At 39.7% G+C, this 26,914-nt stretch overlaps 1 protein-coding gene across 4 annotated transcripts in view; it reads left to right on the forward strand.

The window, feature by feature from the left end:
* Positions 1-5,471: 5,471 nt before the first annotated feature.
* The window catches only part of DPYD (dihydropyrimidine dehydrogenase), a 341,675-nt gene continuing 320,232 nt past the window's right edge, over positions 5,472-26,914 (forward strand). For all 4 annotated transcript variants that reach the window (XM_032192196.1, XM_032192197.1, XM_032192198.1 and 1 more), the window contains exons 1-2: positions 5,472-5,547; positions 24,510-24,620. In XM_032192196.1, the coding sequence (XP_032048087.1) occupies positions 5,509-5,547; positions 24,510-24,620 (150 nt within the window). In that variant the 5' untranslated portion in view covers positions 5,472-5,508. The remainder of the gene's footprint in view (positions 5,548-24,509; positions 24,621-26,914) is intronic.

The following is a 26,914-nucleotide window of genomic DNA, read 5'->3' on the forward strand; positions in this document are numbered from 1 at the left end:
ATCAGTAGTTCAGTGTCCCTTTAGAAAATTACAAACATGTTCTTTTTAACTACTAAAGAAAAACCTAAACACTATCAGTTTTCGTTTCAGGTATGTTAATTTGGTGGTAGTTTTTCTTGACAGAATAGTCATCACTTAAGCAAAAAGCTGATTTATTTGTCAAACATTCATTTCATGAGCCATTTGAAAAGCTGTCAAAGTTGAAACCAGCCATGCTGCAACTATGGAGACTGGTAGTAAATACTAGAGGTTTTTCTAAATAATTCAAGAGACCACTTTTTACCTTTTTTTTTAAAATAAAATAAAATAAAAAATCTTATGTTGATGCTCCTGCCATTGCTGGAAAAATTGAAATACTAATAGTTCAGTGAACATGCTTTTCGAGTTCTATATTTTAGAGATTAACTCTTCTCTCACTGCATGCTTCCCTTTAAAACTAAGCACAGAAGTAGTTACTTTTACATGGTCATAAGCTATGCAGTAAATCACCATCTCTAATAACTGAATGGAGAAGTACCCGCTGTTGCCAGAAGTCAGGTATGTAGTAAGCCTTTTCTCTAATGGCTTAGTAGTCTGACTTCTTGAAGACTTAGAAACCTCTGCAAGGGGAGGTGAGGGTTGCAAGGCCAGATGGAACAAGAGCCAGCTGGTTGGAATCAACAAGGACTTTTACATCCCAGGAGGACTCAATATCATTGTCATACTTCTGCTGCGCAATGATCTGGTTCTGAACCAGGTCTCACTTGAAAGGCAGACCTGACCCTTATCAGAAACCTGTTGGACATAAAAGATAGAAATAACACAGTGTATTGGGCCTCATTGCAAATGATTTGGTTTAAAACAAAGTTTGTTTTATGCTCTTCTTATCCCAGAGGTGCAGAAAATAGCAGCCTTTGCTTTTAACACCCAGGATTGAAGGAGACAAACGTCACAACCCTGGCACCACAATAGGATGTCTCAATGTAAACATTGTATTCCAAAATTGAAGATTCAAAAAATAATCATTTTTTGTCCATAAAGAATAATGTGGTCTGATGTAACTGAACAGCTATTCAGTTTCTCTAAAATGATCTCCAGCATACTCTTCCTGTAAAGTACTATAGATGTAGGGAGGAGGAAGCTGAATGCCCACAAGTCCCATCTTTATCTGAGATCTCTAAGAGCTTTTCTCCAGGGAAGACTCACATTAAACGTATATATGTTTTACCTTATGCTGGGATTGTCTGACTATTCTGCCTAGCTAAGGTCCAGCAACACGTGAAGCACATTAGGGGACTGAAAAGAATGAGGTGCCTGTGGGGAAAAGGCTCTTGGATCAGTGTAAACCCAGGTCATTGACTTAGCAGTTCTCAAGCTTAGTAATAAATATTGGATTTGTCTACAGATGTCATCACTGGAAAGTGGAGAAAAAGTCAGATTTTTCTATCCCCTAAAATATCCTACAGAAACATTTGGTGGCATTTAAAAAGGAAAACATTATGCTATGCCAGAAACAAGTTTTACTTTTTAATATTTCTTTGAATTGCATGATAGTGATTATCAAAAGACGTTTGTGGTGTGAAAATGTGGGTTCTTTTTGCTTAATTTTTTTCCCCAAGATAATCATGTTGAAACTTGTGGTCCTTACTACATTAAAAATAAAATTATAAAGCAGTTTAGGGAGACAAGCTTTTGTTTACACTGCCACAGATGGCTGGAATAAATTAGTGGTCTCACTAAAGAACAGTTCATTTTAGTTTAAAATGCATTTGGACACTTATCAAAGCTCACATGGTGGCCATTTTGTTATTTATTCATCTATTTGTGCTTTACAATTCCATGCCCAAAGGCTGTCTGAGTAAGGTCAGGGTTTTCCCCTGAACAGAATTAAAAAATATGTATATCTTATGCTTAAGAACATTAGTACTCCTGTACCGTGCCATACCCTGGGTTATCCTGTGTAGCTACCCTTTCTGAAGAGCACTGCCCAATTGTAATAGAGCAGATTAGTAAAGCAAAATCATTACTGTGAATGTTTTAAGATGAACACTTTTGCTAAATTGATAAGAAAAATGCATAAAGTTGTAATTGTATGTCCCCCAATATCAAAATATTGCTATTTAGGAGAGGTAGTGGAAGCAAGACTTCTCAAACTAACTTTTGAATGCCAATCCCAATGGATTGGATTAGGATTAAGGAGGGTGAAGGGTGACAGAGTTGGTCTATGAATCTTAGACCTTTCAGAAAACAGTACAGTAAAACTTCTGCCTCTCACACTCCAGCTTCACATAGTACATGCACTTGTTTCTTCCTTGACACAGTAGAGTGAAGACGTGCAGCAGATGTCTTCAGGGTTGATGAACCTGACAGTGGAATCAGTGGAGCTCTTTCTTTCAACTTTACGCTAATAGTGATTTGGAAGCAATCAAACTCACATCTGAGTTGCTGTAGGGAGTCTTCAGAGGAAGCCTGTCATCTTCATGGCATTTTGTTAATTTAATTTCTCTTGGACCATTTGCATATGGGATATATCATCTTTAGACTGTTGAACATGGAAGTTGACAAGACAGACAGAGTAGAAGCAAATAACCGAGGTGTAAATCCGTGCACTGTCATAGATGCTCAAAGAAAGTATAAGACAGCAACTTGGGCTCACTACAGGCTTTCTGAAATCCCATGAATTTGAGAGACAAACCCCCTAAAGTGTGATGAGCAATCTGAGTTGCTAAATCAGGCATACAGGTGTTGGTAGATGTTAGCTATGAGATTAACCATCACTCTTCATGTGCAATGAGATGAGACTGGGCCTGCAGTAAAAATCATGTGTGATTAAAGACAGTACAGTGGTTCTAAGTTACCAGCTGCACAGCAAATTATAGTCTGGAATGTCCTGTCTTTCTAACACTTGAACTGATGTGAATTAGGGGCATTTTTGAGGAAAAAGTGGGAAGTTACTTGTATGATATGTCAGTACACTGAGACCTCTAGGCTCATTAATAGATCACTGCTAGAATTTGAATGCTGAACTTTCAGAGCCACAGTTTAGCCTTTAAACTCACAGATTAACTACTGCAGAGGCTGGAGGAGGAACCTCTTGTTTTAGGTTGCAGGCTGTGTTCCTGGAACCATTTGAGTTTGAAGGGCATGGCCTTGCTTGCTCTGCCCTCCCAGCAAGACAGCCATTCCCCACACCAGGAAGTTGCTGCTGTGGTGGCAGTGACTGCCTGAGGGCTTTCTGAGAAAGTCCAGGTGCAATTATTTCTTTGGCATGTGTGCAGCTTTTACTTGAAGAGCACAAGGAACAAAAGGTTTATGGCAATTTTCAAAAGCCTATAACTTAACCAGGCATCAACAGCATTTCATGCCATAAGTGAAAGTTAGGTCTTCAGCACCTATGCTCTTTCTGATGCATTCAAAGCCCAGCCTGGGGGAGGGGAAGGGGAAAACAGTCTTAGCACTCCAGGGAAAAGCCTGAGCTATATTAGGCTGTGTAACACTTCTCAAAATTTCTTATAACTTCTGCTTTAGGAAAGTGGGAATACTTGTATTCTGATGGATGTTGTGAACACCTCCATTTTTTTGCTCATTATTTCCTGAAACAAAGTTTAGCTGTATAGATGCTCAGTGCTGATCAGAGCATTATTTGCCACAGTTGTGAATCCAGAGGCCACAAGAGTGATCCAAGGGAAGGCCAACCTTCCGGAGCTGCTGGGTGGAGCTGACACAGGCTGCCTGCCTGCCATGGCTTACAGATAGGCCAGGAGAAATGTGTTAGGCAGATGTATGGATACATCTCCGTATCCATTTCTCTGACCCATACTTACTGGCAAATAACCCCTGCTTCATTTGGAGGGGAAAAAGCTATTTCTATGGCATTTGAATGTTCAACAGGGCAGCAATCTTACAGGTGTCAGGTTCACTTGACTTGGTAGGTAATGTGGGAGTAACGGAGGACTTATAACCTGCAGAGCTAAAGAGAAAATGGCTGTGATATCTTCCCAAAGAAGTGGAGGCATCTCAAAATGGTGTTATTTATAACAGCTGAAAACCTGGCAGGGCATAGGATAACTACAGTCCAGTGGCTGCTGCTAGCCTCTTCTAATATAGATGTGTATTTAGAACAAATGTATGCAAATGTGAGCTGTAAACAGGTGGACACAGAGCAGTGTATTTCCTATATCTGAAAATATTCCTTATGAAAAGTGACTCGGGCTTAATACACTTGTATAGCCCATATACTGCTGTAGGTCAGGAACAAACACACTGAGGAAGCAAGCTAGCACCAGAGACCACTGAGCCACTCGGCAAAGTTGATATTAATGAAATGTTACAAGTAAGTGCTCAGCAATGCAGGGGACGCTGCTTCTGATTTTCTTGCCAAGAGTTTAACTGCTTTGCATGGGTGATTGTAATCAGCTAGAATTGTTACATGATAGTGCTGGTAGAGACTTGAGGAAAGAGCTCTCACTTGAGACACAAAAGACCACAACCTTATTTTTCCACATCTTACAAGGCAAACAGTCTCCACTGGGCATCTCAAAAATGTTCATTTATGGAGATAGAAAGAAATATAATAAGGAAAAAAAGTTCCACGCTCTTCTGAGAGAGGCGTTCTCTCAAGAGACCTGAAAGAAAGGAAAGGCAAAGCTGTTTTCTATTGCACCCAAAGGGACATGAGTGTCAAAGCTACTTACACCTTTTCAGTCTTCTTTTTTATAAAGCAAATAAGAATGGGAAACTCTTAAAAAAAAAAATAAAAATAAAAATAAAAAAATCCTTTTCATACTAGAATAAAGAAGGGTAGGTTTGAAAGCTAACTGGATAAAATGAGTACTGTAGAAAAGCATGCTAAGGGCCAGATCCGTAATTCTCTTTGGAGAAGGGAGAGAGAAAATTCAAGAAATTGCTTGACCGGCAAATAATAAAATCAAAGACTGGATGTAATTGAAACTCCTGTATTCTTGTGAAATGGAGAGAAAAGCTCTGAAGCACTTTTGGGGATCATAGGTAGGGCTACCTGAAAGTGCTGTCTAGAGGCTGATGCTGTGATCTGCTGCGTGTTTTTGTTTTCCCGAAGGGAGAACACTTGCTTTTGCTGTCTTAAGGTAGCAGAGAAGACAGGCTTCTTTGTATATATGTTGCAGTGGGAATGTTCGTTTCAAAGATGCGGTAAATATTGTCTTTGTGGTGTTAAACAACCACTCTCTGAGAGAGAGGAGACCGCGGAGAGCGCAGCACCCGGCTGCTGGCCTTTGGGGCGCTCCCTCTGGCGGGGGAGCAGGGGGGCTGAGGGAAGGTTGAGGCTCCCCTGAGGAGCTTCGGGGACATCCCGGGCCGGGGCTAGGGCTTCCCCTCTGCCCGCTCCGTGACCCCTCGGGGCGGCCCCGGCCCCGGCCCGGTCCCGGCGGGGGGCGCCCGCCCACTGGGGCGTTGCAGGCCGGGCTGGCGGCTCCGCCTCCTCCCGCGCTCCGCTCCGCTCCACTCCGGGACTGCGGGGAGCCGGGGGAAGGCGGTGGCGGTGCGGACACCATGGCTCGGGTGCTGAGCCGGGACCCGGTGGACATTGAGGTACCCAAGCGTCCCGCCGGGACGTGCGGCTGGCGGGGAGGGGGCTCAGCCCGGCGGCGTTGCCCGGCAAAGTTTTGGCTGCGGCGGCCGGGGGCTCCGCTCCGCCGTGCCCCGAGGGCAGCCCCGGCACCGGGCAGCCTCGGCCCTTGTCCGGGGGCGGTGTGTCGGCCCCCCCCACCCCCCGGGAGCCGCTTGGGGCTGCGAGAGGCTCCCGGGCGTCGCCCCGGAGAGGGGCGTGTGGGGGCGGTGTCTCCCCTCCTCCTCGCCGCCCCCGGGCCTCCCTTCCCCTCCCCACCCCTCCCCTCCAGCTTGGCCGAGCCCCTTGTCCCCGGGACGGGGTCAGCCCCAGCCCCGCCGCCCGGGCAGGGTCCCAGCGGGGCGGAGCAGCTCGGGGGATGCTGAGGAGGCTTCGGGGGGGCCCCAGCTGGGCGCAGGGGGCGGCCTCGGCTTCGTCCCCCGGCAGCGCCCCCGCTGCCAGCGCCCCCGGCCCTGGGGCTTTGGTCCACGCTCAGCGGTGACCGCTGTCACCTGCGCTGTGCCGCTGCCACGGCCCGGCTCTGAGTTTCAGTGGCTTTGGGGAGCCCAGGAGGGCCAAGTGGCAGTGCGCCGGCTCATCTCGAGGTTTCTTTCCAGCCCGACACAACTTTTAGCCGTGGCATGCCGTGCAGGGGGAAGCAGCAGGTCTGGGGGAGCAGCTCGCCGTGGCACCGGCACACGCAGCAGCGGAGTGACTCCTGCCAGCAGTTCTTGTGCCGTGTCCCAGCCGAGCTGCTCCTCAAACAGTGACCAGTGTCCAGAATTGCCTTACAGACACTGACAAAACTGAACCGCGGAACGGGCCGGAAGAGCAAACTTGTCCGAGCCCTCCTGGAAGTGAGGGAGGCACTGTGTCAGGGAATGGGTGCTGACTGTCTTATCGGCTCAGGGTTTTCAGGGCGGCAGATCTGGGATTTTTCTTTAAGTGTTGAAGATCAATTTTTTTTTTTATTGCAAAAGTTTGATTTCAACAGTAAAGGCTTTTGTGTACTTCTCTCGTTTATTTTTTTATTTATTTATTAACACACACTATTTCCGGGAGTATTGTTTTGCATTTGTAGGTGAGTGTGACTCATCCAAAGGAAAATACGGTGTTGCGGGGCCACGTGTCAGTAGTAGTAGCAGCACTATGTGATAGGGAAGGTGGATTTGTTTGTGATGTTCATTGAAATTAGCGAGAAAATAAAGGCAGGCTACTTCTAACCAAACATATTGTCGTTTCCCCATCTGTTTGACTAAATTTAGTCACTGTATGATTTGTCTCCCAGATGAATATATCAATAATTACTGATAGTCTAATTGCAACTCCCCCTGCCCTCCTCCATTTGACTTCCTTTGGTGAAAAAAGAATGTAGTGTATTTTCCATCAAAATGTATTTTATTTTTATATTTGAAGTAGGGAAAGTGTATATTAGCTAAGCTTATATCACTGTAGAGAAATAACTTTCATAAAATCCTCTGTTCAGTTTTTATACTGCAGCCAAGAAAGTGACCAAAACATTCAAGTTATGCTCCTAGGGCTCACGTTGATGCACTTCCCTGCTCGACAACCAGATTTCTAAGAATATTTATCTCAATGGTTGGCCTCTCACACAACATAGTTCATATAATTAAAAGATTAAATGTGACCTTTGGAGTGCTGATTCTGCTTTATAATTCATTTAGATAGCTAATGCCATATGAAAAACTGATATCACTGGTTAAAGAGGAGCCAAGAATCTGTGCTAGGAGCTGCTAAAATCACAGCCAGTTCTCAAGTTTAAAAAAAAAAAAAAAAAATCCAGGAAGTTGTCCCCAAGGAATCTCATCTGCTGTGGTTGGCTTAACCATAGCACTGTCTTACTAAAGAAATAAAAAAAAATAAAAAAATCACAGATGCTATTGTTCTAAAAGTCTACTTCTGCACTTTGGGGAAATAGGAGCTTTTGTGATTAAATATAAGGTCTTTTCCAGGAAATGTTAGTTGAAACAAAAACAGTGAACAGACATACTCACAAAACTGTAATGCTTTTTTTTGTTGTTGTTGGTATTTGTAAATACTCCAGATATTATTTACCAACTTCATACATACACCTCTTCAAGAATACTCTGGGAAAGAAATCCTTTTTTTTTTTTTTTTTTTTTTTTTATATTAATCAGTTTCTTTAATATGAATGTATGTAAACCATTCATAATTAATTCTCTTGGAAACTTTAGGGTTTTTTAAAGAATTAATGTGTCAGATCAAGTACTCAAGAATTAATGAATCGCTAAACTGTGAAATGTTGAATAGAATCTTAATTCATTTGAATCTTAATTTGGTTTCTTGAGTTCATGCAAGATGATGCAACTGTGTATGTTCTCCTGACTGCATTCCCATCGAAGACCAGAACCATCAAAATAACTAACATTTTGAGATGAGTCCCAGATATTTCAGAGCAGAGTGCATAGCAATATCCCCCTAGGTAATAACCACCTGCTCTGCTTGTGTGGCTAGCAGGCCCCATTGTCTCTGTGGTCCCTTTGGTCCTCTCATCTGGTGATGGTTGGGTGCTGGATACCTTCTTACATCTTTGTCAACTGCTGCACAGACAAAGTAAGGAGGACTGCCAGCCTCCCTCAGAGAGGGCTGCTTTTCATCAGAGTAGAAATAACTTTGCCATGCTGTCATCAAAAACCTAGAACACCAGCAGTAAAATTAACAACTTTTCAAACAAAAAGTGCTATAGAGTTCATCCATGTAGCTTTATTCGGTTTTATGTTCGAGCTGACATTTGCTGTAATTCTTGCTTCAATGACCACCGCCTTCTCTGTGGTGGTATAGTCTGTAGGCACAAATGAGTTGTTGCTCATTATGGACAAAAGCTGTAGAAAACACATCAGCTTTGGGGTGAAAGGGATGGTTTCTTCAGGGCCAGACCATGCCTGGTGGGTGCTGACCTTAGGAAGGACACAGGTAGCTTCAGGACTTCCTGAGTGCACTGCAGGCATATTTGTGTAGGTTTTAGTTTGGCCAGCTGCAAGGTGAAGGCCACTGATGGAGGTGGAACAAGGCTGTGGCCTGTTTGGGCCTGTTGCTGGGGGCAGCACACCTCAGCTCCAGGGCTGCAGCCAGTCCAGGGATGGGAACACCAGGGTATAAGACTTTATTTAAGCGGTGTGGCTACTGTATGTTGTAAACATAGCAAACTTAACAGCAGTAAAGGTTCTTTCTCTGGGATATTTACCTTAGCGAGTGCTGGAAAGCATGGGCTATGAGAGCAAGTTAGGCAAGTTTCTCTTGTCAGGTTTATTCTTCTCCCAGTACAAATGAACTGAGTGAAAAACCTGCATGTAGCAAATGTGTGAAGGTACAGCTGAGAGCCAAGCCTGGTGTCCTGGATGGTAGGGCCAGGACAGAAAAATATAGTTTTTGTTTTCTTGTTTAAAAAAAAAAAAGGAAACCTCCAGTAAGATAGGGAATCCTACTAGTCAACATGTCTCTGAAAACTATTAGCAAAAGTTTATGTGAATAAATAGGTGAAGCTAGCTTTCTTTCATCTAGGCCAAACTTTAATTTAAAAAGCCCCAACTGCTACAGTTTCTCTCTGTGTTAGATACCCACTATTTGAAGTTCCATAATGAAGTCCTAATGTGCAGAATTATTTTTTTTAAGTAAATGCTTTATAGCTGGGTATAAGTGATCGGATGGCAGTCCCAGCCTTATAGCTCTGTATGCTTAGGGTCATTTGATGAGTGTTCAGTGAGGAAACAACTTCCCAGTTCACTTCAGAGAAATTGATCAAACAAAAGTGCTCTTCTATCGTTTTAGTGGTTTTGTTGTAGTAACCTCTTAGCTGAGTGGAACAGTAATTACAGCGTGATTGCTATGTACTCATAGGAGATTGTAGACCATGGTTAAAATGTCAGTCTTGGAGAAATGAACAAGATCAGCTCTCAAGGTTAAAACTTGGTCTGGTAAGTAGGATGGAAAGTTCTCTGTATGAGATATGTCTTTTCATGTTGTATGTTCAAATCCTGTTGAGTTGTGTAAGGTCTTGTCTCCTCTGCATAGAGTCTGCTAAATTTTAGCACTGAAATTCAGTCAAGCTCTCCAAAGTAATGATATTAAAATGAAAAACAAAACAAAACTCTCATGCTTTTCAGTTTTATTTGGCCTTTGAATTTTAATGTTACTCTTGAAATAAACTTTCCTTTCCCATTTTTTTTTTAAATTTACTCTTTGTAAGAAGATCATAAGATAGTCCTTGAAAGAGAGACCTGCTGCTCTCACCCTTTCTCATGGCTGAGATTGATGGGAAATGCCAGCTATTACAATACTTTTGACAGTTGTCGCTGCAGCGATCAGTTCTGAAAACAAAAAGAAACTGAAATTAATTTTCCCTTTTGTTAAGTGAAAAGGCTTTTTGATGACTTTGTTGTAGACTGGACTTGAATGTTATTCTTTCCAGTGTTTATTTTAACCATGTCCAGCTGTTGCATCATCTAAGCTAGAAGATCAAAGACCACTATGTGTTGGTGAGGGGCTCTGAGATGTGTGGGGCAGGATTTTGCCTGTCACATGCCAGGACTATAGTTTTCTGTCTACCCATGCCAGGGTACAGTTTTCACAGCAGGGCAGAACTTGTGTAGTTTTTGGTGAAGCTCAGAGATGTGGCTGTGCCTGGCAGAGTAGGATTTGCTTGGACCAAGGGTGCACAGCTGCCTTTGTCCTGCAAGCTGGTACATGTGTCTGGAGCAATTGGTGTTAGTCAAAGGCAGGTTCTGCTTCGTTTCCAATGCACGTGTCAATCTACTGTCCATCCTATCCTATGCCACTTTGTCCATGTCGATAAAATGACACATGAAGCACAAACATAGCTGGCACCAATTTGAGGGCAGGCTTCTACTTAAAATGTTGAGGAAAGCTGGCATTGCTGGTGACTGCAGACAAGCCAGGTTGGTTGTGCCCCGTGTGTTCTGGCTTTGCTAGCCCTTTGGCAGCACAGAGTTCACATCAAAACCTGCTTTCTCTCCCTCCCTGGTTGCCTGGCAACCTCCCTCCTCTTATTAGCATATGATTTCTATTCCTTTTTTATTTCATCAGTACAGTGTTACACACGCTGCTCCCTGCCCTGTGCCATCGCCTTTGTGAAGAGCAGGATTTGTGCCTTTATATGAGACTTCAGCAAGTATGTGATTTGGCAAGGAAATCAAACATTTGGGATTAGGAAACCTTTGGCTGTAAATGTCTTATCAGAGGCTCAGAGAGTGGCATTTGTGTGGGCACGCTATTCAGATTCCTTTAATTTTCACTTGCTATCATTTGTATACGAAGGGCAGAACTCTTGCAGATCAGCACGGTGTAAATCTCTGGCGTCCTTACGCATGGAGAGCATCAGTTTGCAAAATGACAACAGAGATCGGCTGTGCAGATCTTGGTGGGCGTTTTTGTTGTCTTGGTCTGTATGCAGCTCAAATGTGATGCCATAATTAAAAATGTAAATAAATAAATGTCAGATATACAGGTCAGTTAGGAGCTGGGGAAGAAAGAAGTTAAAGGAGTAAGTGGAAGAAATAAACTAAATTGTCTGGTTTTCTTATAATATTGTTTTTTAGGAAATAAGAAAAAATAGTTTGCATTAGAATTGTCCAGGCGGTTCAGACTGGGTCTTAAGCTTTACTTTAAATTCCCTTTCTTCTGCTCATGGACTGGTACAGCTATAGCAAATGCCTACATCGTTTTTGCTGTTGCAGATAACAAAGAACATAAGATTCAAGTGGGCAATTTTCTTTAAATATTGGGAAAGAATGCCACCACCACCAAAAAACAGAACAGACTCTGAGGCTGAAATGCCAAAGCAAGTATGTTTTGTGACTGTTTAGGTCATGATATGTATAGGACTCCTTTTCTTGGAGTTATCCTAATGATAAGCTATTAGGCAGTTAGGTTCTCAGCCCAGATTTACACTGTAGGGTTCAACTGTGTTTTCCTTGCAAGAAGGAGGAATGCAAGAGTCTTTGTGGTGTAGTTCTGATACACAGAAATCCCTGACTAACCATCCGAGACTGATTTACAACATAGTGGGGGTTTATTCCCATGGAAATGCCATCATCTGGATGAATAGCTTGTCTATATCAAGCCAATAGGTATTTGTGAAGGGTTTAGGGTAAATGAAGGGTCTGTATTAAACAGTGGTAGGTGTTAGTCAAAGGCAGGAGGAGCTTTAACTCCCTCAGGTGTCGCCATATCCCTGGTGCAGCAAGGGCACTGGATGCTCACCATGTCTTGTAGCTGTGGAGTTGGAAACCGTAAGTGGGAAGTGCTTGGGTAGCATGGCTCGGGCTGGGGACAGGGGGGAGCACTTCCAGGCCTGTGATGTGTAGTTTCAGAACAAACAGAGCAAACCATGCATTTTTTCATGCTGTGGGCCAGGTTGGGCGATCTCACTTCTGCCCTCTGTCATAATACTTTGACTGTTTTGTGAAACATCTGGTCTCTTATCATAGCCAGAAATGCCTGACTAAGTCAATGTGGAATTTTGAGTATTTTTAAGTCTTGCAGAAATTTCATGATTTGAAATTAGGTTAAGCCTGCTTATGAAAGTATTTTGTTTTTTAAAAATGTTACCAGTATTTACACACATAGCTTGAGAAAGCTTTATTAATATGATAAATATTAATATATGTGATAGGGTTTTGTAAATTTAAGGTGATAAACACAATGAAGTCCTTGAAATACCAAGCCTTTCATCTGTGCTCAAGTCAAGGTTCAATTTTACTTCCAGTGTGACATTTGCTGCCTGAAGTGTTACAAGTGACTTGACCTTAAAATTGCGTTTCTTTTAGTTCATTGAAATGGTTGGCCTTTCCAGTTCAACTTGACACCAGCACTGTGAATGGGAGAAGGCAGACGTGCTTGACTGTGACTTCATCTGAAAGCTAATTAAAAGAATATCTGGATGTTGAATCTAAATATTTCCATTTAGATGGGATGGTAGTCATCAGTTAAAGGCTAACATGGTGCATTCCAACATTTTCATTTCAGGTTAAAAAAACAATTATATGCATAATTAAAGAGAGAACTGTCCAGGCAGCCAAACTGTCTGATTGACGCACATCTTGCTAGTGTGTGTGGGTTTTAAAAGATATACTTGTGCACACCGCTTTGAAAATGTGGAAATGAGGTGTAAAAACTGAAAGCTGCTTTGATAGTTTTATTTTAGTTAATCTTTTCTTCCTAATGATGTTCTTCTTTCAAGTATTAGTCATATGAGCAGTGTCATTCGCTTTGTATTTATTATGGAGGTTGGACTCCACCATTTCTGGATAGATAGGTTGTTGTGGTGCCTAATGTAGTAATACATTACTGTGCACTTTTCCTTGGTTCTGTCTTGTGATTTTGTTAGGTGCGCTCTCAGGCCTTACTTAAATTGAGTCTTCTGTTGAAATGAACTTTCCTGGTCGGTGTTTGGGTCACTCCGGCACCTGACCAACATGGAGAGGAAGCAGCAGGCTGATGTGCAGGAGGTGCACCTCAGAAACCTGGGCTGCTTTTTCAAGGACAGGGATGTTTGGTTGTGCTGCCTGCTCTGCACAGGGCTCTTTTCCAGCCATGAGAGGGGCCCTCATGCTGCTCAGTCACATCTCTGTGAGCTGATTAAGGAGTGATGTTGTTGTGCTCTGAAGGGAGCATTTTGCAGCCTTGAGGTGAAAGGACAGAAGCCAGGACATGTCCTTGTGGGTGAGAAGAAATGGTCTGATAAATAAGTAGAGGGATCTAGAGGGAAGGAGAAATAAAATAGACTCTAATTCACAAGACTGCAAGCAAGCTATTGGGGGAATTTAACAATTGCAGCATTTTCCTTTGCAGCCTTTGCACCGTTAGCATCTATGCTAGTATCTAGCTTATTATAAAATGCTTGTTTTTGCCTTGATTCTGAAGGGCATTATGTGAAACCCAGTTCTATTCTGCTCTTAACAATAAGCCAGCGACCCTCCCATCCAGGCATGTCTAGCATCCATGCAAAACTCCAGAATGCGTGTGTAAAAGTGGGTAGAAGTGTTAGAATAGGTTATTAAAAATGTAGACCCATAATGTGAGTAAAGAAGATTGGAAGTATAAAAAGAGGTTTTACACCTGGAAGTTATTATAGTTATTTAGATTGAACGAGAATAATAACCAATTGTTTTCTAAGATGTATGACACATTTATGAAAAACCTTGAAGGATAAATGGATCTTTTTAGTATGCTACTTCCACAAAGGACTCTATGAATAAAATAATAGTGAGAGAACTCTCAGTGGATGCTGAATACTGCTAATTGATGAAATTATTACTTATTACGCTGCAACTGAACTCTGCTTAGAAACACTATTTTCAGTATGATTTTTTGAAAATGACAGCTGAAGTGTAAGAGGCTTTGTATTGAAAATGAATAGTGATAATTTCTTGATATCTTTGAAATGAAGGATATTTCAATGACAGTTAAAACTGAGAAAAGTGATTTTTTTTTAAGTGCTCAGATCATGGAATATTGCTGTGGAAATGAAATGAACTTTTCTGAAATCAATAACATAGATTTAATATGGATTTATGAGGCATTTAAAAATTCTTAGTATTCTTATTTATTATAAAGCAGTCAATTATTTGTGTCAGCAGTTTTCATATTATGTCACATGTTAAGGTTAGAAATGAGTTTTGTGAGATAGGGTGTAGCCGTTCTGTTTAGGAAAACTCTAATTGTAAATTAAATCAGCATTGAAGAAGCACTCCATCACTTACTGCTTAGGGCAAAAATGGGATTGAGTAACAAATTTGCCTTTGATTTAGTACTGATGCGCTTTAAGCGGGCTGGCCTTTCTTGGTGTGTCATTTTAGGTCTATGTACTAGCTCTAAAGGAATGTTATTTGTAACTGCTGTGAGGATCTGTGTGTTGTGTATGGAGTAGTAGTTTGGAATATATCTGCAAATGAAGGGACCATCTGATTTCAGCCTTAACAACTCTGTTCATCAGTTTTAGACGCATTCCTTCCTCCCTGTTAATATCATTGGTCTTCAGAGTCTGAGGGACAAAATAAGCCTGTGCAGATTCACTCAAACTTACACATGTGCATGTTAATGAGGAACATTTTGAGACGGGAGCTTAGAGGTGGTTCCCAGACTTAGTCATTCTCCTTCTGTTTTAAAACCATGTTTGATATTGCCTTCTTTCAATTCCATTTGAAAATTCAAAATTTTAAAGATTTTAGTAAGCATACATAGTTTTCCAAAACAGTTGGAAGTGAGAGTGACAAAAGAGATGGGAGGAAAAAAAAAAATATCAAACAAGATAACCACAAGAGTAGCTGGTCCAGAACACTGGTGATAAAAATGCAGAACAAGAAAAACAAATCTCAAAAAAACTACAGTTTGAGTAAAATGTCATCATTTTGATGTGGTAGCAGTAACCAATATTAGTGATTGCTGAAGGACCAACTTGGGAGGGTATGATCAGAAGTAGTTTTTCAGAAGGCTGTAGAGTATTTGATCTTTCTTGAATAAAGCAGAGTATCTTGCATGCTGCCAAATCTTGGCACCAAGTGAGGAAATAAGGCTTAGGAGCCCAAAGAAAAGCATAAAACCAAAGGTAGCTCATTTTCAATTCCCAGAATCATTTTTTTGTGTGCACTTAGTCAATGAACCCTTAACGAAGAATGTATAAGCAACTGTGAGAGCAGGGTCAAAGCTCCCTTAGTGCTGGAGCAGCGTCCTAGTCAGACCTGCTCTCTGGTTTGTCTTCCAGCCTGGTCAGTGGAAGGCAGGAACATGGGATTGGAGGTCTCCTCTTTGTATGTACAAAGTTATGAGAAAATCAGTAGTTTCACAATCAGTTTTGTGTTTTACCATTGTATCAAATAGTTGCTACTGACTTTTTATTTTTAAGAACTTTGCTCATTAGTCACATAGGTAACCTTCCTTGTTGCTTCTTAATATTATAACAGATTTAAAAAGTCAGTAAAGATACAGGTGGCATGTTCTTGGAATAAATACAAAAATTCATCACGTGTTTTTCAAGCAGTGAATGTACTAGATCTTTTGGGTATGTATTGTCACTGGCATCCTTGCATTGCAGGTTCATTTATTGGACTTTGAAAATCACCTTTAACAAAGTTTTCAGAACATTGCTTTGCTCAGCCAAAATTAGTTCTGCTGTTTTTGCCAATGATTAAACTTAAAGCAGTAATAACTTTAATGCTAATTTCCCTCCTATGATCAAAAGTCAGTAGAGCATTCACTTCTCATTAACTGACATGTCTCCAATGCAAGTTTGTTTTTTTGGTTAAGCAAACAAATACCTATATTTGCAGGAAAGTGGAGGTTTTGTCTGAGGCATTCAATTGTTGGGATACAAAGGCTTTTTTTTTTTTTTTTGTTTTGGCACTAAGTGTATTTACAAAGGCAAACAAGTTTGTCTCCTCTTTCAGTTTGTCATCTTGCAGAAAAACAGAAGTGGGTTGAAAATATGTGTATGATGATCCTTTTTACTGTGGCATAGCTCTAAAATGAGGTCCATATAAGTGATCATTTACAAATCTTGTTTGGTAAGAGAGCAATTGCACAATTTGATGCGCGAGTGGCATAGATAAATATGATGGTGAGGAAAAAAACAAACTTCTGTTATACCTTTGACGTAAATGTAAATATTTTCTGAAGCTTTAAATTTTGAGCTGTAACTTGTGTGCGTTCAATTTCATGTATCATGGAGACCATACATGTATCTGCTTTTAAAGTAACAGCAGTGAAGAAGCTGATGCTGGCTGTGACATGAGCTGCTCTGCTTTTTTGCACTTAGTCAATAAGATGGTTGATTAAAAACTATGCAGTTTGAGAGAAAAAAAATATATATTATATTTGAATGTTAAATATAGGTGTAGAAGGATAACTGCACCAAAATTTAAACCCTTCTATTTTTAAAGGCAGTAAATGCCCCCTCCCTTTTCCCCTCCAGTCAATAAAATGAATACAGAATACCAAATTCAGCTTTGAGTAAATCCATGAAAACCATGCTCGGGTATGCCTTCTCTGAGTTTGGTATGGTAAACAACACACTACATTGAAGGCTATTTGGGTTATAGTCTGAAAATGTGGTCTCATCACAGGGCAAAGAGTTCCTGGGGAAACCTCAGAGTGGAGAATTTAGCTTGTGGTGCGGTGGAGCCGAGCCCACTACAAGCTGTGTAGCTCTTAATGTATACTTGCTCATGTTGAACATATGAGTAACTTGCTGAATGCTGGGGTGCTACCTGGACACTTAACTTTTAAGCACTGAGGGTGAGTATTCACTTTAGTTTTCCCTGTGAGGGTCAAAGCATCTCTGCAGAGATGAGTTATGTCAAGGCAGTCGCATGCTGAGTTTCCAGCGGAGTAATTTACCACCCAGAGCTCTTCTAATAGAGAATAGTGTTTGTTATCTATGGTAAGCAAGTAACACTTATGTTTCCCATTTTAATAAACCTTTTAGATTGTGCAGCAATACCTAGCATAAATGCAGTGCTGTGGTAGAGGAATCAAGGTCTTAATCCAAAAGTTAACATTGTGTAAACAAAATTAGGTAAACCGTGCCTATGGCTGTATAATTTTGCTTCTTTGTTAATCAGTAAAGGAATTAACTTTATTTTATGTAACAAAGTGCGTGAGGTATACAGGTTTATGTTAATATAGGCATTTTCATAAGCAAGACTTCTAAGTTATCAAAGTGATTTAGAAAACTACTTAATTTAAGGGACAGCATTTATATAATGTAGAGACACTCGAGGACCATGAGAATCTAGCAATAAAAATGTGGAAATGCTGCTTTCTAAATATCTAATGCTGGGTTTGGGACTAAACCTCTAGGATAATAGTAAGCTCTGATGTTATTTCAGGCTAAAGAGTAGTTTTACTCTCATTAAATTCTAGAAGCTGTGTAAGGGAAGCAAGATGCCAGAAATGTATTTATTCTGATACAGAAGCAGGCTGTTACATGGGGAAGTCTAAAACCACTCAGAAGTGTAAAGATGAAAATGTTGCACTTAAGTGCTATGTTAAAACCAATGAGCCATCAGTGCACAGCAAGAGTGTGCTTACCCTGCTGATCTGCTTCTGGCCGTCCAGTTCTTGCTCTTTTGTCTTTGAGCTTGTGCAGCTCAAAGAAGCTTTGTGATTCAGAGTTGGAACTTCTCCCAGGTGTGGCTGAACTCCCCCTATCACCACACTCAACAGGGTTCAGCATCAGCCTCTAGTCTATCTTTCTCAGCCTCTCTGGCTCACAGGACTGCTGCTTTGCTGGCTTCTTTCCTAGTTGCAGGCTGCCTGTCCATCCAGAGAAGTGGAGCCCCATCTTCTAACTCTCTGGACCTTGAGGACTCTTTATTTGATGGTACCATTATAATGCAAATCATTGATTCTTGGGCATGGACAGAGAGGAGGGTTACCTGAGGAGTTTAGCCTCACTGGGATAGGACAGGATTGCACCTTGCCACACTTTGATGTATCATACTATAAATGAGATCACAGTCAGTGCGTGCCTTTGCCCATACGTGCAATTGTTGGCGTTAGAAGAAAACATGTCCAGTAATATAATAAATAAATAAATAAAAATCCTGGGGGATTTCCTGGGTCAGTTCCATGCTGTCTAGGATAATTTTTTATTCAAGATTTGTGATTGTCTGAAGGCTGACCATGCTGTTCTGATGTAGTTTGTGGTGATTTGCTATTTCAACTAGCTTTCTCTGACCTTCATCACAGTTAAATCAGGTCTGAATGCTGTGAAAGTGCATTTTTTCTCATTTTTGAAATTTTTGGATGACATACAGAGATATGTTATAAAACCAGGTTACATAAATTGCTTGTAAAGTTTTCCTCATTTGTTCAGGCTTTCAGCAAGGAAATACACATTCAACACAAGTATCAGTTTGAGGTGTCTTATGGTACATAATTGTAGGATAGAGACATTCACAACATTTTCCCACATTCTTTCAATAATGAAAGATAACACAGAGCTAGCTTCTAGAAAGCATGACACTATGACTACTTATTTTTTTAAATCTTGATTGTCTTTCAATATTTTGGATATTTTTTAGGACTAGAACTTCATGCTTATTTGGTAGTGGATCTTCCACTTGTAACTGCTAAGGATGTTTGAAGATGCATGTTGTTCGAAGAGCTGCATATAACTGTTAGTGTTCCATGCAGCTTTCCAAAAGGCCTGGCAGATGAGAAAAATAAAATGTAAACTAGGCAAAGCAAAATGAAATATTAATGGACAGAGTTCATCCCTTAGTCATCATCTTCTTAACTGACACAATTCTTAATTATTCTGGGTCATCCAGTCTCATGGAAACTCAAATTACAACAAGTATTTGTTCTTTGTTCTTTGACTGACTAACACTTAATAAAATCAGTTTCATGTTCAGATATACAAGAAAGTAACAGGAAAAACTCCAGGTACTTGTTTCTGTCAGTGAATCAGCACTTGCAAAGCTCTGAAATTAATTGTTTAGTATGCTCATTACTCTTAGAAAAAATAAATATGTTCTCATTATGCTCACTTGGTGAACATATGTACCTTGCAATACATTTAATGTTACTTGCTGTGAGGGAGATTACAACTCTTTTTAAGGAAATTGGGTAGATTAATGGAATGGGGTGGGTTAAATTGCTCTCCACATGCATTCCCTAGCATGCCTAGCCTACTCCTGAATTTTAATTGATATGTATATAGCAGTTTAGCTAAGGATGCTCTGCGAAGCAACTGGAGTAAAACAGGATATCTATGTATTACAGGGGCTGAACTCGGTAAATGTGTTGTATGCTAAAACAAACCAAACAACACATGGGACCACATTTATACTCATAGTCATAATCTGTATGCGAACAGTTGCATTTTCAGCAACTTCATTATGGCTGTATGTATATTGATTTGTGGTGAACCTCAGCAGGGGTTTTGGGTCTGTTACTAAGAATCTTCCCAACAAATTAGAGAAAGTGGGCAGAATCTGTGAAAAGAACAACTTTGTCTTGTAAGTATATGCAGTTTCAGTACTGCAACCTGTGACAGAGCCTGCAGAGGGTCTTTCTGATTCTTATGCTACCTTTGAGCTACCAGTAGCAAAGATGAGGATCACTAAGGACTAAAAGCTATTGGTGCAACTCATTGGTTTCAGGGGGAGTTCTTCCAGAGGCAGAGTAATCTTCTGTGTTCAATTTTTAACCAGACTTCCTGTTATAAATGAGAGCTAAGGTCCAAGTAACTAGGACAGCTTGCTAGGGTTGTTAATTTGAAAAAAAAATGCTGAAGATGTCAAAGTGAAGCTCTTTAAAGGAAGTTCTTTAAACTTAAGTTCTTTAAACTTTCAAAACTGGGAATAACTCCACATATTTTGCAGACCATGCTAAGCTCCCAGGGCTTCTTTAAGACTGCCTTGAAGGTAGTAACAGTCCCATCAACGATGTAAATTGTACTTCTGCTTTTCTTAACACCATTGTCTGAATTTCACCCATTGAAGAGGCTAAAAGCCTGGGACATGGGTTTTAGAAGATGGAAGAGTCCCGTGTGAATCATGCTTATCATTGATGTGTTAACTTGAAAGAAACATGAAAGACGTTTTGCTGTAGTGCACTACAGTGGTGTAAGAAGAAGTATGCCTCAGAATCAGAGGTGGCATCGTTCTGTGGAAAACTGCAATCTACTCCAAAAGCAAAAGGAAAAAAAAAAGGCATTATGATAGTTACCAGGATGTTGTCATAAGACAGTGTAGAAAGGAGATTCTGCCTGCCTATGGCTATACAGTGTTTGTTCATGGCAGAGCTCAGTATCTTCTCAGTTCAGTTGTTTAAACTTTGAGTATGTCTTATTACCTGTGAAAACGTATGCTTAAACTGGGCCTCCTTATTCTCTCATTAATCCTTGCTTTCTCTCTTTTTTTAACCCCTTTTCCCCATTCTTCAGATAGGAAGTTCAGTGAAAACGTAGGAAAATGTTGCCTGTTTTTTTTTTTTTAACTCTAGTGCCATACCAGAACAATATCCTTGGGAAGACAACCCCCCTTCCCTGCCCTGCCCCTTGTTGGTGTTGATATGTGACTAATAAATATAGTGCTTCCATAACTTTATATTGTATTTTGTTGAATGTGTATTTAATTAAATATCAAATTTAATTGCACTAGCTTCTTAAGATTTCAACTAAAATGATGGCTTTATGAGATGGGAGTAAAATGGGTGTGATGGTTTTAGATGAAATTAATGCAGTTCCCTATACCAGAAATTTATGCAGGATTACTGCAGAGCACAAATGAAGCCTGTCTTGGCTTAGCTGAAAATGCTGCATCAGAAACAGGACTCCCAGCTACAGAATGTGTTCCTATAGGCAGTCTGAATGACTGCCTTGAAATCACTTGGAGTAATACTAAAGTCTTGATAAATTACTCACTGCAATATAACATGTTGGTTTAAAAAATTCTACAGCCTTGTCATTAATAGATGATAGCAAAGATTAGATCCAATATTTTTTTGTGTAGTCTTCTTAATCGTAGCCTCTCAAGTAGAATCTGAGCAGTAAACATCTACAGCTTACAGCAAGTTTATTCTGAGGAGCCACGTTGGCGTAGATCAACATAACCATTTATCACTAAATTCTCAAAATTTAAAACTGTAGCTATCATTTAAGCCTGTCACTCATTCTCCATGTACACTAGATATGACTAGTTTATAGCACTTTAATATACTTACAACCTAAATTAATATATATTATCCGTAACAAATACATTCTCTTCTATAAAACAATGTATTAGGAAATGAAACAATTCTTTTATGTTTTTTAGCTTATAATCTCTGTCTTGTAAAAGACATGAAATAAATAATTGACATGGATTATTATTAAAGGAATTTCTTAAGGTGTTGGATTTTGAAGGAGTCATCTGCAATATATATTGAGTTGTATTCTGTAGAGTCAGATCACTTTTATTTTCTTCCTGAAGTGAAGTCTTCTAACTCATCCATGGAAATAAAGAAAAAGCATACAACACTTTGCTGGTGCCCATAGTCATTGCTGTTGTTCAAGACTGCTCATTTAACTCTACTATGCACGGTGTACAGCTGTGCCAAAAGTGTGTATGCAACACAAAGTAAGTTTATTTCCAGGTATTTACAGCTCTGTTTCTTTCTGCATCAATACAGTACCTAAATAGATTTCTACAAAAATGCAGCGGTATTATGTTCAGATTAGCAGCCATTAATGCTAATGGATTTATACCTACTTTGTTTTTATTGTAATAATTATAACCATTTATGCAAACACTAAATATATAATTCATAGATCCTCAATTACTATTCAAACAGCATCTTAATGTGAAGTCCAGACTTCACAGCACTCTGAAAAGTGATGCACTGTATGCCACCACTTCCATTTGGGAGCTTGAGTATTGCCCTTTCAACATCTGGAGAGATCAAACAATGGCCCATCTGGCAAAAACAAGAATTTATGTAGCAGAATAAGCATGGGATTGGGACAATCGAGATCACAGATGCCCAAATAATAATCCTCACCAATGAGTTCTCCCCCTGTTTAGATGGCTACTGTGTTTGGAAGATCAGGGGTCTCAGATTTCCTTTATTGCATGTCCAGTGTGTTTTATTTTTGTTTAGCTAGGTGCATATATTAAGTGCTGGTTTCAACAGTCCCTTTAGGATGCTCTTCTCAGTAATTTTCTATCTATTAGCTGACCTACCTGAATGCATTTGTTAAATGTGCTAAATATCTGACTAGCTATGAGCTGCAGAAAGCCAACCAGAGAACTGAAATGAATAGGAAAAGAATGTCCTCACTAGTGTTCCTTTCTGAAAGAAAAGACCCCAAAGCGATTTACATAACTTTGTCATTCAGGCAGTTAATTTCTGAGAGATTTTTAAACATCAGGGGCCTCCAGCTAGAACAGCCACCTAGGTCAAGAATCCAAGATTTAGGAAGGTAGAATATCATTTAGCTAGTGGGAATATAAGCAATTTTTATATTGTATATGCAATTTAGTATGTTCTTAATAATGTGCCAGTTCATTTCAGATTTAATTCTGGGACATACTGGACTATGTAGTCCTCTTGGATTTCTGCAACTGTTGCACTTGGAACTATACTCCTGTTGCAGAATTCCAACAGGAGCAAACATATGGGGATTCTTCCGTCCTTGGCTTGCCCCACCATTTGTTCCACGTTTTTAACCAACTGGTGCTGTACCCAGTGGAGTACATCTGTTACAGTTTATTACTAGAAATTTGCAATTCATTTCAGAGCTTGCTAAAATAATTATAATATTCATGGCCAAGAGTACTGCATTAAGCAATTACAAAAGATAGGCAAAATCTCACTGAGGTATGTGTGATTCTGGTCCTACTGTCCAGTTTGGGTGATTTGGGCACTCACCGACCTCTCAACAATGAGTCAGATGCACTCTGACAACTGAGTTTGATCAGCTTGAGAAATCAATGTAGCAACTGAGATGCTGTAAGTGACATCCCTTATGTGAATGTCCCTGCTCTGTTTTAATTAAGAATTAAACAAATTAGCATAAAACACCACTGAGTGCAGTTGGTTGCCACATCTTGCCTGAGGTATTCAGCTGGGGAACAGTCAGAAACAGAGCAGAGCCTTTACCGCTGAAATTGCAGAGGTGCATCTTTTTACACCCTCTAACACTTTCTGAAAGTCAACAGCATGTAGGCTGCAAAGTAGTTGATTACCTCTTTGAATGCTGTACCCCTCCGTTTTCTTTCTGTGTGCTTTGGATGAGATGGGAATTACTAGATTGGACTATGCTATCTGCAGTTGGAGTTTTCAAGTAGGTGAGATTTCTCTTACGCTTTGTGATTGCTGATCAGTTCAGAGTAAGCATTAGTTGATAAGAACATGACCCTTTAAAAATAGTCTCCATAAACATCAACACAAAATCATACAGTGGGTTACTTTTTCATCCGTATCACCCACTCAAACAGGCTTTTAAAATAAGGAAACATCCTGACATAATATTCATAATCAATCATGTTCATCAGTGTCAGTCTCACACACCTTTGACATATAGTAACAGAATGAGCACACCCTATTCACCACAGTGGAGAAGTATAGTGCTAAGGTTGAGTCTTTTAAAGGAAAACTTGCAAAACTATTTCAGAAGTTACAACCAACAATATGCTTGTTTTAATTCTCTATTTCAGACCTGAGTCTTTGAACACTTGCATACTGTTCAAACTTGCCCCTTGACTTGAGGTCAATTTTGCTACAGAAACCTGTCATTTGTTTGATTTGAAGAGTTGGGTTCTGAAAGGCTGATTTAACTTTTTGAGTTACACTACTCCAAAGAAAGACTTTACAAACATCATTGTGCCTGTGTCTTCAGACACAACTATCACTTAGTACTGCTATATTCCAAACATTTGTTTGTGTCCTACCAAATAAAAGCATTGTAAGAGAAAGGAAGCTAACTCGTGGTGAAGCTAACTCATCAGGTCACTAGGTGTAGAAGCAGGTTCTTGTGAGGGGGAAGTTGGAGCTTTTATGGAAGTGATGAAACATCTAGCAATACCATGGGTGCTTTAAAATATTTTTGCTTGTTTTGCTTTACTTTACAAATTTTACTTGGAATGTTATAATGAAATGGAATAGCATGCTTCCATATGTCATATGTAACAAACATCTAGGAATGAAAACTTATCATAGAGATGACTGGCTGCTAAGTGTAAGACTTTTATAGCTATTCTAGAAATGTCTTCAAATATTCAGAATCTAAGTGTTGTGAACAATACAAATCTAAACAATTTCCTATGAAGTTATGCTAAAATACTGTAGCTGTTTTGTTTTTGCATTACAATGTAAAAAAGTGTTGTGGGATTAAAGCATCTTCAAACTTATTTTGGAACTTTTAATTTAAATTTTAATATTTTCTGTTCTCTTTCCACAGAATCTTCTGGCTTTAAATCCCCGAACACAGACTCATGCAGCTCTTTATTCAACTGCAGTGAAGAAACAAGTCAAGAAGCACTGGAAAAGGAATTCTGACAAAAGCTGTTCAGTAAGTAGACATTTATTATTGCATCTGGAATATGCAAGAAATCCATTGAGAGTAAATTCTCTGTTGTATGAGAAATTCAGGCTTGAATTTCCCATGTTCAGTACCAATTTTGTCTCCCAGTTCTGTTTCTGTCGATGAAAAGTTACTTTGTGAGCAGTGTTTTACTTCTTCAAAACCTGTACATGCCATACATTTTCCTTTTTTGGTGATTTGCTACGTCCTTGGTGCAACTTGTTCCCCTTTTGTTATGGAGCCAGATTAGTCTGAAGTATCAGTCAGTACCACGTCTGGCTCAGGGCTGGCCACTGTCCCTGGGCAGTCAGCATCTACTGCCTCTTACGTGCTCTGCAGGGCTGCTGCCCACTTGCTCCTTTTGTTTCTTATTTTCCAAGGGTAATGATGGGTAGAGTAGCACTTTGCTATCTTTTCAGAGACTTCTAAGGGTACTACTATTTCAGTGCAGAAATAGGGAAACAATAGACATATATATATATAGACATATATGTATATATACAGCTACATATATATATACACACACTATATATACGTAAACATGTATGGACATTACATATAAATACATAAAACTGGGCTTAAAACATGATTCTGGATTTTAGCTTTTGTGTGTTTATTCTTCAGGAAATAGGTGTTTTTAGACTATATATTTTTCCTTATAAGCTGTCTATGATCTTCAGTATTTCTACCATTAAATATGGCCTTTTTCTCTCTAGATATTTAGATTTCTAGTCTGTGTTATATTTGACTAAACCTATCAGACTTTGTTGTCTCTTTGATCACTCATCTGATTAGAAGGTCTGTAGTGTTTTTACCATCCTCCTACAGATTGTTAGATAATCCTCTAAATTCAGAGGACTTCTAAGTAGAGTATTACTTTTTCATCTGTAAAATGTTTCCCTCACGGGTATGGAGTTATGGTGTTTTTTAATAGTGTTACCGAAACACCTTCTGTCACTAACTAGAGTGTCAACTATTGAACCTAAATTTTCCTTTTTTTTTTTTTTTTTTTTTTTTTTAATTGAAGTTTCTCACTTTCTCTCAGAATTAAGGAATCCAGTATGACCAACAAATATTTGCATGGAAGAGCAACCAAGGGTGTAGACATAGTATTCTAGTGATACTCTGTTAATGATAGTTTCCAGCTTTGTACATCAATTAGAAGATTATTATTTACTATAGCTGACACTTCTATTTTCTTATTTATTAGCGTAGATATTGTTGTAATAACTGGAAACTAATATAGTTTCAGTCTGTTCAGAACAGGGATGACTTTATTTTGATAAATTTGTCCAGCTCCATGACAGCTACAGTTTACGCACTTAAGTTTTCAGGCATCCTGATACCAATACTGTAAACTCTTGTGTTTTCAGAAACTTTGATAGGAGCATTAGATATCCACGTAGCAGGGCTGGCAGATACCTCATCAGCTGTTCCATTGGAAATTATTGTAGTGAGTTGAAGCTTTGATTATAGCATACACATTTGTATCTTACTGATGAGTGTGTTATACACATTTTCTAAAGCTTTTAGCCTTTAAGATCACTATTATTTCTGAGCTTTCCATATTTTATCTTTGTATTCAAATCATAACATTTTGGTATTTGAAGGTTTTTCTAGTTAATTGTGAAAATGCATAGCTTTCCAGAAGCTGTCTCTCTTCCCATGTTCATTCTGCTAGTTGCATGTACCTCATGGTGTCTCAAATGTTCTTGGGGTCCCCAGACCTGACATTGTTGGGCTGTGCAAACAGAACTGATTTCGAGTTCATAGCTAGTTTGTGTGCCTCAGCTGAATTTTCCATTGAAAGAACTTCGAATGTCCTCAAATATCACAGGATGATATTTTTGCATAGGTTTGCAATCTAATAATCAACCTGGTCCTAGAATTCTGCATTACTGCATGGTGATCTGTGGTGTCATTGGGACCCTGTGCTGACAGACATCTGTTTGTATGTTGCATCTTACAGAGTTAAAGTTTAGAGATGCCCAAAATGTTATATCTGTATGTGTATATCACACACCTTCATCACAGCTGTTTCATGTGAATTGCCTGGTAGAAATGTCACATTTAGTTAGCAAGTGCTAAGAAACATGCTAGGAGAAATAGTAAGAGAGTAATCCTTATTTCTAGGTCAGTAAGGGTCCTACTTTTTATAAATCTCAAACTTCTCTCTACTTAGAAATATGTAGTTGATTTTTGCTCTGCAAGATTTACTATGCAGCTGATCATAGTAAATGGAGCTTCCTTCTGACAGAGGAAGCTCCACAAAACTCTAAAAT

This window comes from Aythya fuligula, chromosome 8, assembly GCF_009819795.1.
Source record: "Aythya fuligula isolate bAytFul2 chromosome 8, bAytFul2.pri, whole genome shotgun sequence".
NCBI classification, from domain to species: Eukaryota; Metazoa; Chordata; class Aves; order Anseriformes; family Anatidae; genus Aythya; species Aythya fuligula.